We start from the raw sequence: 15,000 nt of genomic DNA, 5'->3' as shown, positions 1-15,000 counted from the left end.
CCCGCCTGTCTTCTGCAGGGGGACACCCGCCTGTAAGATCCTTCTAACTGTGCAGTTTAGGGTCTCGTGTTCTATAATAGTACGCATCTAAAAGTCTGAGAAATTAGTTTCAATCCAAATTTGGGATATTCTCGTTTAGACTTTATTACACATTTAATTCTGCGAACCAATCATTAAAAAAAAAATCAATAGCAATCGTCCCACCCTAACACTGCTGGGCTTGCTGCTTGGTTAGCTAATTATATGTGACAGTAACTGACACTTTGGTCCCCAAGCAGGGCAAGATCATTTTTCTCTAATTCCACATTATGAAAGTGCCGACTTTAAACTCTAAACTCCCCTTTAGTTCCAAACACTGACCCACTAGAGGCTACACTTAGCCCCGAAGACCAGGGATGAGGGCCTGTGATACAATTAGCCCCGAAGTCCAGGGATGAGGGCTTGTGATGGTCTTAGTCACTTGTTTTAGAAAGAAGATGCACTTGTGAGTTCTGGCAAGTAGTAGTACATTGGCTCTTCCTACGTTAAATGCAATTATTGTTAGTCGCTTTGGATAAAAGCGTCTGCTAAATGACTGTAATGTAATGTAATGTAATGTGATACAATTAGCCCTGAAGTCCAGGGATGAGGGCCTGTGATACAATTAGCCCTGAAGTCCAGGGATGAGGGCTTGTGATACAATTAGCCCTGAAGTCCAGGGATGAGGGCTTGTGATACAATTAACCCTGAAGTCCAGGGATGAGGGCTTGTGATACGATTAGCCCTGAAGTCCAGGGATGAGAGCCTGGGAGCTATTGTAAACTATTGGATTTTATTTTCTCTCTGATTTTTGTACATGCTTAATTAGACACTTGCTTAATTAGACACTAAATATTGATATCTTATATGCATTTTTTAATCCAATTTCAAGCCAAGTTTCCTGTGGCTTTCAAGTTTCCTTCCTTCCTGATCTGAGCGTTCCCTTAATGAGAATAGACTGTACGCTATAATGACTATGGGGGAAATCTCTTTGGATCAATCTGTACTTTTTTTCCTTTCTCTCTCTCCCTCTCTCTCCCTCTCCCTCTCTCTCTCTCCCTCTCTCTCTCTCTCTCTCTCTCTCCCTCTCTCTCTCTCTCTCTCTCACACACACACATCTTTTGTTCATCCCATCATTTTCCCTCTTTGAACACTGATTGGGAAAAGCTCGAGCGTCAGACATGCCATGCAGCTACTGTATATTAAACACAGCCTGTGGATAACATATCCATCATGGTGAGGGAGCGGTGTGTGTTTGTGTGTGTGTGTGTGTGTGTGTGCGTGTGTGTGTGTGTGTTTTTGTTGTTGTTTTTTTAAACTTTATTTTACTAGGTAAAATCAGTTGGGAACCAGTTGTGTGTGTGTGTGTGTGTGTGTGTGTGTGTGTGTGTGTGTGTGTGTGTGCGCGCATGCGTGTTGTGTTTGCATGTGTTGAGTGAAAGTATGTGTAAATCTAGGGTAATAATACTGTTGCTGTCTTACAGGCCGACGGAGCTATTTGATGTTTGCTCTAAAGGGGCAGATTTGCTGGCGTCACAGACGCACCGCTGAGAACATTCCTTTCATCATCACACAGCCTCCACATCTGAGGGGGGGGGGGGGGGGGGGGTCCACGTAGAGCTCCTCTCTTACAAGGCTGTCTTGCATGAAGATGACAAGAGATATTTCTGTGAATTTCCTCTTTCTCTCTCTCTCACTCTCTCTCTCGCCCACATGCTGTTGCTCGCTCGCTTCATTTCATTTACGCACACACACACATAACACACACACACACACACACACTAGGCCAGACTGGGAGCGGACTGGGAGCCAAGCAGGATGTAATATAGATCTCCTGACAAGCCCTACATCAATCCATAACACCTCCACGCCGCCACCCTCCATCAGCACATGAGATTGGACATGTTGGTGTTGATAGCGTTTGCTGTGCGTGTGCGTGCGTGTGCGTGCGTGTGTTTGTTTGCGTGTTTGTCTGCCTGTCTATATGTGTGGGGAGGCACATTGTCATCAGTGTGAGTCTGCCGCCACATACCTCTCTAGGTCCTCTCAGAAGGACCCCTGAAGGCCATTTCCAGTCCTGCACTAAAAGCATTGTTTTTATAATAGAAACCATCACTTTCAGTATCTCTCCGCAAATCAGTCTGGCCTTCCACCTTCCACCTTCCACTTTCCACCTTCCACCTTCCACCTTCCACCTTCCACCTTCCACCTTCCACCTTCCACCTTCCACCTTCCACCTTCCACCTTCCACCTTCCACCATCCACCTTCCACCTTCCACCATCTCCACCTTCCACCATCCACCTTCCACCTTCCACCTTCCACCTTCCACCTTCCACCATCTCCACCTTCCACCATCCACCTTCCACCTTCCACCATCTCCACCTTCCACCATCCACCTTCCACCTTCCACCATCCACCTTCCACCTTCCACCTTCCACCTTCCACCTTCCACCTTCCACCATCTCCACCTTCCACCTTCCACCTTCCACCTTCCACCTTCCACCATCCACCTTCCACCATCTCCAATGAGTTCAGTCAGCGGGAGAACTTGCCTTGACAGACTACTGTGACTCCTTCAGCCACTCAGCGTAACAAAACTTTTGGTAATGATTTATAACTTAAGTTACAAACTATTTATTAATCATTTACCAAGATATACAAATGCTTAATTCATGATAAGTTTACTATCTACTATTAGCTTATAAATGTGTTATAACACATCGTTATTATAAAGTGTTTCCAAACTTTATGAATAACGGTGAAGGTGTCTTTTCCTCTGAGAAACTCCACTAGTGCATACTAGATAGTGCATAGTGAATGGATGGATGGAGGGAGGGAGGGAGGGAGGGAGGGAGGGAGGGAGGGAGGGAGGGAGGGAGGGATGGATGGATGGATAGATGGAACTCCACTAGAGCATACTGGATAGTGCATAGTGAATGGATGGATGGAGGGAGGGAGGGAGGGAGGGAGGGAGGGAGGGAGGGAGGGAGGGAGGGATGGATGGATGGATGGAACTCCACTAGTGCACTAGTTTAACTGTTGTCAGTCTATTTCTGTAATAACTGCCCTTATGGCTGTTTATTCTACTAACGTTAACATTACTGCTCGTTGCTTCGGGAGACTCTTTTGCCACGGGAACCAATCAGGGGCTGCGTTGTACTGGGAGGGCAGAACAGCAGACAGAACAACAGCCCCTTATTGGCCCGGTAAGAACGTAATCAGAGAGAAACCGTTCTAGATAGGCGGAAGTCCAGACTGATCTGCGGCGAAGGACTGAAAGTGAACTGGCGAGATCAGGACGGTCTCACGAGGTACAGGGCTAGTGGAAGGAGAGGACAGGGTTGCTGTCCGTGGTGCTGAAACAGCAGCGTTTGTTTTGAGAGCTCATTACTGTTGAGGATTCAGCTAAACACAAAAACAACAATCCCTGTCCATGGTGCTGAACATACTTGAACTGAATTGTACACAATATGTCTCCTGTTTGAAACTTATAACCTTCATTTATTGTTTGCTTTTAGACTTACTCCGACTTCTCAATTTCACATGACTCTCGTGTGTGTGTGTGTGTGTGTGTGTGTGTGTGCACATGTGTCTTGTGTTTTGCTGTGACTAGATTGGCAGAGATGGAGAGCCAGAATTGTTCCTTCTTCACAGACAGCCTGTCACCTGATGAGAGTCTGTGAGTACCCCTCCACCCACACCCCTGAACCCCTCCACCCACACCCCTGAACCCCTCCACCCACACCCCTGAACCCCTCCACCCACACCCCTGAACCCTCCACCCACACCCCTGAACCCCTCCACCCACACCCCCGAACCCCTCCACCCACACCCCTGAACCCCTCCACCCACACCCCTGAACCCTTTCATCACAGACAAGGCCCTGCGCGCAAATTCCTTTCTACAAGTGTGGGCGTGTGTGTGTGTGTGTGTGTGTGTGCGTGTATGTGTGTGTGTGTACGTGCGTGTGTGTTTGTGTGTGTGTGTGTGTGTTTGTGTGTGTGAGGGTGCATGCATGTGTGTGTGTGTGCGTGCACGTGCGTGTGTGTGTTTGTGTGTGTGTGTGTGTGTGTGTGTGTGTGCCTGTGTGTACGTGTGTGTGTGTGTGTGTGCCTGTGTGTACGTGCGTGTGTGTGTTTGTGTGTGTGTGTGTGTGTGTGTGTGTGTGTGTGTGTATTCATGCACGTTGGAGGATGGCTGGGCGATCACATAAAATATCAGGCAGATAATGAAAATGACCCATGACAGTGCTCACACCCCCCATCACATAAAAGCCTCAGTGAAGGACCGGCCCTGCGGGAGTAATGGTGCCATTAAACCAGTTCACATTCTGAATAAGCAGAGTGGACTGGCACAGGCATCGGAGCACCTATGGAAATTTGATTTTTAAAGGCCGATATAATAACTATAGTGTGGAGCAGGAAAGAGCCGATAGCCGATTAATCGGCCGATAGCACCAAAAAAAAGGTCACTGTCAAATAAGTTAAATACCTAAATAAATAAATATGGATCATTAAACTCAAAGCAGGCTGAAAATCAAAGAGTAATGAAAGCTCTGAGGTATCAGGCCTACTGTACCTGTCATGTTTCTCTACCTGCACACACCTGGCCTCTGTCACCTGCACATGTCCAACAGCGCAGAACATATTTCCTTCACTATTCATTTCCTCTATGAATGATTGTGTTTCTTTAAGGAGAATCTCTAAGAATATCTTCCTCTCACCCAAGAGTAGAAGGCTATATCCAGGACATTTTGTTAAAATCCCCCCTTTTCTTTATTTTCTGTCTTCAATCAAGTTCAAATGAAGTAGCCTACTGGTGTTTCGTGAGTTGATGGGTCCTGATCTGTGGTCCAGATCCATGTCAATGAATTCAATAGAGCTGAATAGTTTTAAAAATGTAACGGAACATCCTTAAGTGTGATTTGGTGGATGAGGCCTACACCATTTGAACATGGTCTATTTACAATGGGCACTATCTGGTCTATTTACAATGAGCACTATCTGTGCCTAGTTTAACCGATAAGGATAGTTTTAAAAACGTCCTATCGGTGCCGATTAATCGGCAAAACCGATTAGTCGGTCAAATGAATCGGCAAAACAAATGAATCGGTCGACCTCTAATTGAAATAACCTCAGATAATGTTAAGGGCTGGAGGCTGGCTGGCATGAGGGGAGGGGGGGGGGGGGGGTAGTTCTGATGCGAACTGTTGAGTCGATAGGATGAGCCCTCGCTAGGGCCGCCATGAAAGGTGTTGTGAAAGGACTCTGGAAGCATTGATCAAAGGGTCTGTGTGTGTGTGTGTGTGTGTGTGTGTGTGTGTGTGTGTGTGTGTGTGTGTGTGTGTGTGTGCGCGTGTGTGCGGGCATGTGTGTGCGTATGAATGTTTCTTTGGATGTGTTATTGCCTTTGGATGTGTGTGTGTGTGTTTTCATCAATGAGATCCTCCTTACGGATTCCTTTGAGGCAGATCCATTACTAACACGACCACCAGTGTAGCTGCAGCGCTTGTGGTCCTGATCAGAGGGACTCTGGTTGTGTGATCAGAGGGACTCTGGTTGTGTGCAGGCTACTGGTTTGATGCGTACACGTTTAGAGCCTTTACACTCTGCACCTGCCCGCGAGGCCCTTTGTCTGTTCACGTTGCTTTGTACTTGCATCTGCTGCTGCTGATTGGCTGTGCTGGTCTACTGTGTGACTTGCAGCTTTGTGACACGTCTAGCGCCGCCGTTCTTTGTGTGCCAGTCACATCCATCCCTCCATCCAGCCACTGTCTGTCTGTCGGTCGTGGCGGGATTTGGGGAGTTGGTCTTATCTTCGAGACCATATTTATGGTTTGCTGCAATTAACCTTATCTTATATGACCTGACCTTTTCATGAGGATGTTGGGAGTGCATTTGAACTGGCGCCCCAGATGTGTCCAGATGTGATTTTGTTTGTCAATGAACAAGGGGGGCGGGGCAGGGGGGCGGGGCAGGGGGCGGGGTCAGAGCTATCTCCGGGCAGTGAACCGATCGCACCCCTGCTGTGAAGTTTCTATCCATGCATGAATGAACCCGAACGTTTTGGCCCCAGCGTCCCAAGAGTCTGTGGCGTTCCAGGCCGTCCGCCCTGGCGCCCGCGCCCGCCGTCACGCTGCTGCATCGTGGGTCTGGTTTGAAGCGTCCCCGCCGCCTACACCCTCTGTGTCGTCGTACCCCCCCCCCCCCCCCCCCCCCAGTCCTGCTGCCCTCTTGTGGTGGTGCTCATCTGCGCGGTTGCTCTGCGCTGTTTCCATGTGCTTCCCCTGGCCCTCCTCTGGCCCTGCTCTGGCCCTCCTCTGGCCCTCCTCTGGCCCTGCTCTGGCCCTCCTCTGACCCTGCTCTGGCCCTGCTCTGGCCCTGCTCTGGCCCTGCTCTGGCCCTCCTCTGGCCCTCATCTGGCCCTGCTCTGGCCCTGCCCTGGCCCTGCCCTGGCCCTCCCCTGGCCCTCCTCTGACCCTGCTCTGGCCCTCCCCTGGCCCTGCTCTGGCCCTGCTCTGGGGCTCTGTGTCCTGTGCCATGCTGGGCCGTTTAGTCTGATACTCCTGCTGAGCTGTGCGGTGCCCAGATATCAAGCCAATCTGGCCCATTTTTAGGCCATATATGGGCCAGAACTAAGCCATAAGTGCCACATCTGGCCTATATATGACCCAGATTGACTTGCTACCCGGAGCCGTGCCGTGCCGTGCTGTGTTGTGCTGTGACCCCTCTGTCGGTGGCTCTGTGCTGAGGTGTGACCCCTCTGTCGGTGGCTCTGTGCTGTGCTGTGACCCCTCTGTCGGTGGCTCTGTGCTGAGCTGTGCTGTGACCCCTCTGTCGGTGGCTCTGTGCCGTGACCCCTCTGTCGGTGTCTCTGTGCTGAGCTGTGACCCCTCTGTCGGTGGCTCTGTGCTGAGCTGTGACCCCTCTGTCGGTGGCTCTGTGCTGAGCTGTGCGGCTGGCGTCCTGCTATGGCTCAGTGTGTGCTGTGCTGTCTCCTGTGTGGGGGGACTCAGGGATGAAGATCAGTACCTCCTGCGTCACTCCAGCCCCGTCACGGAGCAGGACTCGCCGTGCGGACAGCACCCGCTGCTGGCCCACCTGGAGGGCCAGGACCAGGACGAGCTGCAGCGGACACTGGCCCGTCTGGAGAACGAGAACCGGTGAGAGAACCGCCACCTCAGACCAGTTCTGATCAAGGTTATTATAGTTAACGAAAACTAACTAAAAAACGAAAACTAGGTGGGAAAAAACATTTTAGTTAACTGAAATAAAAATAAAAACTAGGCTTTACAAAAAAACGATAACTAACTATAACTGTATTGTGTGTTTACAAAACTAACTAAAATAAACTAAAATTGTAGAGAAAATGTCCTTAGTTTAAGTCTTTTTCATTCCATAGTATTTTGGGTGGATATTAAATCTATCCTCCATGTTCTTTAGCTGTGCTCCTGCGCAAAGGTAATCTGATGTTCGCCAGATGGTTTGTTTTGCACAGAGTGAAACAACATGAGCTCACAAGATCAGGATGGTCTCACGAGGCTAGCGCAGAAAAAAAACTAAAACTAATACTGAAACTAATAAAAACTAAACTAAAACTAAGCATTATCAAAAAAATAAAAATAAACTAAACTAGCAAATCTGCTTTAAAAACTAATAAACTGAAATTGAACACAAAAAGTTAAAACGATATAAAAATAAAAACTATTATAACCCTGGTTCTGATCAACCACGGCGCTAAGCCTGGGCAGCACTGTGTTACGGAGTCGTTTGATTGGCAGGCGTCGAGTCAAGTTGTTACCTTTCTTTTACATTAAGATCCAATTGTGTTCCGTATCGATGCGGCTCGGCCCGTTTAACTTGTTGTCTGAACCCTGCTGCCAGCTGCCTGTTTCCTCCCAGTAAATCCGTTGAACGACTCATCCATAATGCATGACTTCTGCGAGAGTGAAATGTTGTTCAAACACGTCAAACAAGATTTGGAGCTCAAATTCGATCTTGAGCTTTACTGAAGAAAAAAACGTTAAAAGAAAATGAGGGAAATGATTCTTTGTACCAACTTAAGAGGTGACCTTCCTGGGTATGATCATATGACCTTAGTCTCCAGCATGCCCCTGACCTTTACGCCGTGACACACACACACACACACACACACACACACACACACACACACACACACACACACACATTTGCTCATAGTTTGTTTTTCCTGAATAATAGCTTTATAGAGCCAGCTAGCCGTGTGTGCGCACACAGCACCCAGAGGGTTCCGGAACCTTCCCCCATTTCTCTCGTCCATCTGTAGTGTTTGCAGAGCCGTCGTCTATCCTGTCCTCATTTAGCACCAGCACTTGGCCTAGTTTAACATAATGAGGCCAGAACCAGGAGTTATGTACTGGGGTCGCCCTGGGTAACAGAACCAGACTTTTAGGACTTCAGTATAATTACTCTATTTCAAACTTAACATGGCAGCGCTGTAGCTGTGAAATTAATTGGAACCCCTGGTCACAGTTTAATTTTGGGGGGGAATGTTCACTTGGCAGAATAAAGTTCACCTGCTGTGCAGTGTGGGTACGCTGCTGTAGAAATCCACTCTCTTCATCATCATCATCATCATCATCTAAATCTTTATCTGCCTGCGGTTTCCGTGCGTCAGAACTGGCGCTCGCCAGTGCAAACCGCCAGCTGTGATCACTAGTTAGTGTTTTGTGATGGCGCACGTGAGACGATATAGAAAGAGATACTAATGTTAGTGAGCAGTCTGTTACTGCATAATATATACTGTATATATAAATTATATTATCTATGTGTGCTGTGAGCCTTTTGTTTGTATTGTCAGTATTAGCCTATGTTCTAACATAAACAGACCGGCTCACACTCTCACAACAACAACAGCAACAACAACAACAACAACAACAACAACAACAACATCAACAACAACAACAACCACGTGTCCGTGTCATATGAGGAGAAGCGCTCTCCCGGTCGTCCTCTAACGCGTCTGTCCGTCCGCCGCGCTCCCAGGGTGCTGCAGGGCGAGTACCGCCGGCTGAAGTGGAGGCACGAGGAGGCGGCGGCGGCGGCGCCCCAGCTGACGGAGGACGGGGAGCGGGGGGGCGGGGGGCCGGGCTCGCCCTCGGGGGGGAGCGACGCGCAGGACGAGGAGCTGCTGGCCGAGGCGAGGGTCCTGCGCCAGCACAAGACGCGCCTGGAGACCCGCATGCAGATCCTAGAGGACCACAACAAGCAGCTGGAGTCCCAGCTGAGGAGGCTGCGCGAACTGCTGCTGCAGGTGGGTGTGGTGGGGGCGGGGCTGGGTGTGATGGGGGCGGGGCTTGAGAGAAGAGGAGATGAGACTTTATTGATCCCATTTGACGGTTCAGCATTGAAAATGACAGAAAGGCTGGAAAGAAGAGAAACACTAGATACAGAATAACAACAACAAAAAACGGGGTGGGGGGGGGGGGGGGCAGGTATTTACAGCATAAAAAAGGGACATCAAGGACTATACACATCCATATGTACAGTAACTGTGCAGTACAGAATGGAATAAGATATATACGTATCTGCATACATTGTCTGTATAAATATATAACTATACAAGTATATCAGTCAAGGAGTATACATCTATACATACATACATACATACATACATACATACATACATACATACATACATACATACATACATACACACATACATACATACATACATACACACCTCTATAACACACACATACATACATACATACATACATACACACACACACACACACACACAAATACATACATACATACATACATACATACATACATACATACATACATACATACATACATACATACATACATACATACATACATACATACATACATACATACACACCTCTATAACACACAGAACGCTCAGCTGTTATAGAGTGTGAAGGCTGCTGGTCTGAACTCACCTGGTTGCACCTGGGTGGGAGGAGCCTGTGGCCTGGAAGAGCTTCCATCTGCCCCAGACACAGCTCACTATGGAGGGGGGGGACTAGACTAGACTAACATGGACAGACTGGGAAGAGAGGGGGGGAGGAGACAGAGAGGGACTCTGAAGGGAGGGGGGAGGAGACAGAGAGGTACTCTGAAGGGAGGGGGGGGGGCAGAGAGGTACTCTGAAGGGAGGGGGGGGGGCAGAGAGGTACTCTGAAGGGAGGGGGGGGCAGAGAGGTACTCTGAAGGGAGGGGGGGGCAGAGAGGTACTCTGAAGGGAGGGGGGGAGGGGGGGGGGCAGAGAGGTACTCTGAAGGGAGGGGGGGGGGAGGAGACAGAGAGGTACTCTGAAGGGAGGGGGGGGGAGGAGACAGAGAGGTACTCTGAAGGGAGGGGGGGAGGGGGGGGGGCAGAGAGGTACTCTGAAGGGAGGGGGGGGGGGCAGAGAGGTACTCTGAAGGGAGGGGGGGAGGGGGGGGGACAGAGAGGTACTCTGAAGGGAGGGGGGGGGGCAGAGAGGTACTCTGAAGGGAGGGGGGGAGGGGGGGGGACAGAGAGGTACTCTGAAGGGAGGGGGGGGGGGGCAGAGAGGTACTCTGAAGGGAGGGGGAGGAGACAGAGAGGGACTCTGAAGGGAGGGGGGGGGGACAGAGAGGTACTCTGAAGGGAGGGGGGGGGACAGAGAGGTACTCTGAAGGGAGGGGGGGGGGGGACAGAGAGGTACTCTGAAGGGAGGGGGGGGGGGGAGGAGACAGAGAGGTACTCTTACAGGTACAGACAGTTTAGAGAGGCTCGTCGAGAGGGATTAAGAGAGGGAATGTTTGCGCCGAGGCTACAAGCAGAAAGAGAGAGAGAGACAGAGAGAGAGACAGAGAGAGAGACAGAGAGAGAGAGAGAGACAGAGAGAGAGAGAGAGAGAGACAGAGAGAGAGAGAGAGAGAGACAGAGAGAGAGACAGAGAGAGAGAGAGAGACAGAGAGAGAGAGTAGAGCTTTTGATCGATTGCTGTTACAGAATAATGTGTAAATGGGGAATAGAGAGGAGGAGGGAGAGAGAGTGTACTGCTTCAGGTCAGTAAGAGGGGGGGGGGGGGCAGAGTAAAAGGCAGCAGGGGAGACGGAGAGAGACAATATATCTCCTCTGCTTTAAAGACGTGAAGACTTGGAAGAGAGGACGGATGAATTAGGATGCTAATGTATTTGAAATCAGGACAATGAAGGCGCAGAACAGCAAACATTTGGAGGCTTCTTTAATAACATGGCGTCCCAGACCTGCAGTGCCGTTGTCAAACTGCTTAAGAAACATGAACGCACAGAAGATCCTCCAGTCTTCATTCACAGTGTGAAGTTCTGAAGGTCTGGTTGTTGATCTGCCTTTGTCTGAATCCCCAGCTGAACGTCTTCAAGACGGGATTGTTTACAGATTTGTTTGGAAAAACAAACAAGACAACGCTGCCCTAGAGCACCTTGTGGGTATTCTGTGGTAGCGGTAGGAATGGGAAACATGAGTAGAACCTGATCCGGTCTCTTCTTCCTCCCCCCCCCCCACACCAGCCCAAAGACGACTCTGAGGCCAACGGGTCGGAACCCTCGACCCTGTCCTCGCCCGTGTCCGGGGGCGGCCACCAGGGGGAGGCGGCGAGCAGGGAGACCACAGACACGGAGACGGCAGGTGAGCCAGGTTGGAGGATAGAGCTGGCGGGGGGGGGGGGGACGAGGAGGCTTTGATAAAAACATTTCGCAGACATTCAGGAATACTTCAAATGCTGCTCTGGATCAATTTCTCTCCTGTCGCTGATCGGACTCAAATTCCACCTCCTTTCACTCCTTCCTCCCCCAGTAACACAAGACTGAGGATCACCAACTCTTCCTCCAGCATTAGTACATCTAGATCATCAGACAGTGAGCTGATCTATTGAGTACACATGTAAATGCCCAGAGCCATGAGCTATGAGCCATGAGCTATGAGCTATGAGCCATGAGCCATGAGCCATGAACTATGATCCATGAGCTATGAGCCATGAGCCATGAGCCATGAGCCATGAGCCATGAGCCATGAGCTATGAGCCATGAGCTATGAGCCATGAGTTATGAGCTATAAGCCATGAGTTATGAGCTATGAGCCATGAGCCATGAGCCATCTTATGAAATACTGACCATTTCATGGAATGTTCATATTCAAAACAATAATATCACAGTTTACAGTTCAGTTTACTTGGACCAAGAAGCCGTTGTACTAGTTACCGAAAGTTCCATTGGGTCTATTGAAAGGGTCTCTCTTTAGCCCGGCTCTTAGTCCACTCTGTGTGTTCTGACCGTGTGTTCTGACCGGGCCAGCTCTGATCCACTGGTATGACCAACATAGCACAGTCGGCTATAGCGCATACAGAGCCAGTCTGGACTTGTGTGCTTTAACCGTTGATGTGGCCTAATGTGGTGTGTGTGTGTGTGCGTGTGTTTGTGTGTGTGTGTGTGTGTGTGTGTGTGTGTGTGCGTGTGCGTGTGACAGGAGACGACATGGAGCATGAGCATGACACAGTGCTGCAGCTCCAGGAAGTGATTGAGCAGCTGCGGAACGTCTTCCCGTCTGAACCAGGTGAGTTGGACCCACCCTCTCCGAGCCTGGAGACCGGCTTCCATCAAGAGAGAGCAGAAACAGTCTGTGATAGGGTTATTATATCTCATACTCATATACAGTATACTGTGTGCTGTGTGAGGGCGTTTAAATCCAAATCAATTGAACGGTGTAGGAATTGTATACGTTTATACCCTTCTTAAGGAATCAAAACTAATTGGACAATTGGAATATGTAGGGGTGGGACGTCTGCCCACCTCCCTTGTTCTCTGTAAAGCGCATTGTGTTGCCTCTGGGTATGAAAGGCGCGATACAAATAAAGCTTTGATTGATTGATTGAATTGGCTGCTCAGCTGTTCCATGGCCATGTGTGTTATTCTCTCGTTATTTCATTTACAAGGAGCAGATAAAAGGTCTAGAGTTCGTTTCAAGTGTGATACTTGCATTTGGAATCTGTTGCTGTCAACTCTCAATATGAAATCCAAAGAGCCGTCACTACCAGTGAAGCAAGACATCATTAGACCAGACAATGAATACAAACTCACCAGAGAGATAGCAAAAACATCAGGTGTGGCCAAATCAACTGTTTGGTACTTGTGAGCTCAGCAACACCAAAAGACCCGGAAGATCACAGAAAACAGCTGTGGTGGTTGACAGAAGAATGATTTCCCTGGTGAAGAAAGACCTTTTCACTACAGCTGGCCAGATCAAGAACACTCCCCAGGAGGAAGGAGTATCTGTGTCAAAATCAACAATCAAGAGCAGACTTCACTAGAGGAAATACAGAGGCTTCACCACAAGATGGAAACCATTGGTGAGCCTCAAAAACAGGAAGACCAGATTAGAGTTTGCTAAAACACATCTAAAACATTTTTTTTTAAAGCCTATACAGTTCTGGAACAACATCCTATGGACAGATGAGACAAAGATCAACTTGTACCAGAATGATGAGAAGAGAAGAGTATGAATTGCTCATGATCCAAAGCACACCACCTCATCAGTGAAGCATGATGGTGGTAGTGTTATGCCGTGGGCACACTGGTTCTTTTGCATTTATTGATGATGTGAATGCTGACAAAAGTAGCAGGATGAATTCTGAAGTGTTTCAGGCAATATTATCTGCTCATATTCAGCCAAACGCTTCAGAACCCATTGGGCAGTGCTTCACTGATGGACTGCACTGTGAAGCACCTGAAGCAGACTGCAAAAGCAACCAAAGGGTTTTTCAAGGCAAAGAAGAGGAATGTTCTGCAATAGCCAAGTCAATCACCTGACCTGAATCCAACTCAGCATGCATTTCACTTTCTGAAGACAAAACTGAAGGGAAACCGCCCAAAGAACCAGCAGGAAGTGAAGCCAGTTGCAGTAGAGGCCTGGCAGAGCATTACCAGGGATTAAACCCAGCGTCTGGTGATGTCTATGCGTTCCAGACTTCAGGCTGTCATTGACTGCAAATGATTTGCAACCAAATATTAAAAATGACTATTTGGTTTATGATTATGTTACTTTGTCCAGTTACTTTTGGTCCCTTAAAAAGGGGGGGGGGGCTCATATATAATTTGTTATAATTCCTACACCGTTCACCTGATTTGGATGTAAATACCCTCAAATTAAAGCTGAAAGTCTGCATTTAAAGTGCATATTGAATGTTTCACTTCCAATCCATTGTGATGTACAGAGCCTAAATGATGAAAATTGTGTCCAAATATATATGGACCTAGCTGTCTGTTGGTACATTTTAGTTTTTTGTGTTTTTTTTGTCTCTCTCAGCCCTAATTAGAGTTCTGATCCTTTGTCCTCTCTCTCTCTCTCTCTCTCTCTCTCTCTCTCTCTCTCGTCCTTCCAGGCACCACGTCACTCATCTGACCCAGGGACGGGCGTGCAGAGCAGCGTGACGCCTGCTGGGCTGCCCAGTGGCCTGGATTCAGAGTGCCCCAGGCCCCTCACCCCTCAGAGCTAACCCCTCTCCTGGACCTCCGTGTGCACTAACAGCCCGTGCCGGGCTAGGCTAAAGGCTAACGCTAACGTCCAGCCAGCCGCACTGTGCTAGCTAACCAGCCAAGGCTAACTCCAGCAGCACAGCCACAAGACACTGTGTTGACCAGCTAGAGGAGGCTAACGTTAGCGCGCCCAGCCAGGCAGAGACCTTGTCAGCTAACGAGCTACTAGCTAGCGTTAGCGTCCAGCCAAGACACTGTGCTAACCAACGTCTGTGTAGTCGTCCGAGGTGTGAAGCTTTATATCAGTACACAGCACAACGAGGACCCTTCCACGGAAAAGACTTTCGCAAAGCAAAAAGGGTGGAGGGTTTCCCCTCGGTTGTCGTTCTGTCCGAATGCCAGTAACTCTAGTGTGTTTGTGTGTGTTTTGATTTGATCATTTCAAAATGGGTTCTTTTTAAGGGGGAACTCGTGCGTGCCGATCTTGGCTGGACTT

The 15,000-nt window shown here is 48.9% G+C and overlaps 2 protein-coding genes across 2 annotated transcripts in view; one reads left to right on the top strand and one right to left on the bottom strand.

Annotated features, from left to right (window-relative positions):
• drp2 (dystrophin related protein 2) overlaps positions 1 to 14,524 on the top strand; it is a gene marked incomplete at both ends in the record, with an annotated part of 19,836 nt that extends 5,312 nt beyond the window's left edge. Inside the window, 6 exons of the mRNA XM_084459594.1 lie at positions 3,633 to 3,698; positions 7,035 to 7,181; positions 9,043 to 9,310; positions 11,544 to 11,661; positions 12,499 to 12,585; positions 14,436 to 14,524. Coding sequence (XP_084315720.1) covers positions 3,633 to 3,698; positions 7,035 to 7,181; positions 9,043 to 9,310; positions 11,544 to 11,661; positions 12,499 to 12,585; positions 14,436 to 14,524 — 775 coding nt within the window. The remainder of the gene's footprint in view (positions 1 to 3,632; positions 3,699 to 7,034; positions 7,182 to 9,042; positions 9,311 to 11,543; positions 11,662 to 12,498; positions 12,586 to 14,435) is intronic.
• A 239-nt stretch (positions 14,525 to 14,763) lies between these two features.
• The window catches only part of LOC311326657 (aryl-hydrocarbon-interacting protein-like 1), a gene marked incomplete at both ends in the record, with an annotated part of 4,516 nt that continues 4,279 nt past the window's right edge, over positions 14,764 to 15,000 (bottom strand). The window contains one exon of the mRNA XM_084459593.1: positions 14,764 to 14,830. Within this exon, the coding sequence (XP_084315719.1) occupies positions 14,764 to 14,830 (67 nt within the window). The remainder of the gene's footprint in view (positions 14,831 to 15,000) is intronic.

This window comes from Borostomias antarcticus, assembly GCF_949987555.1.
Source record: "Borostomias antarcticus genome assembly, chromosome: 28".
In the NCBI taxonomy this organism is placed as follows: Eukaryota; Metazoa; Chordata; class Actinopteri; order Stomiiformes; family Stomiidae; genus Borostomias; species Borostomias antarcticus.
The sequence above is the reverse complement of the archived record's forward strand: the minus strand, read 5'-3'. Positions and strand labels throughout refer to the sequence as shown.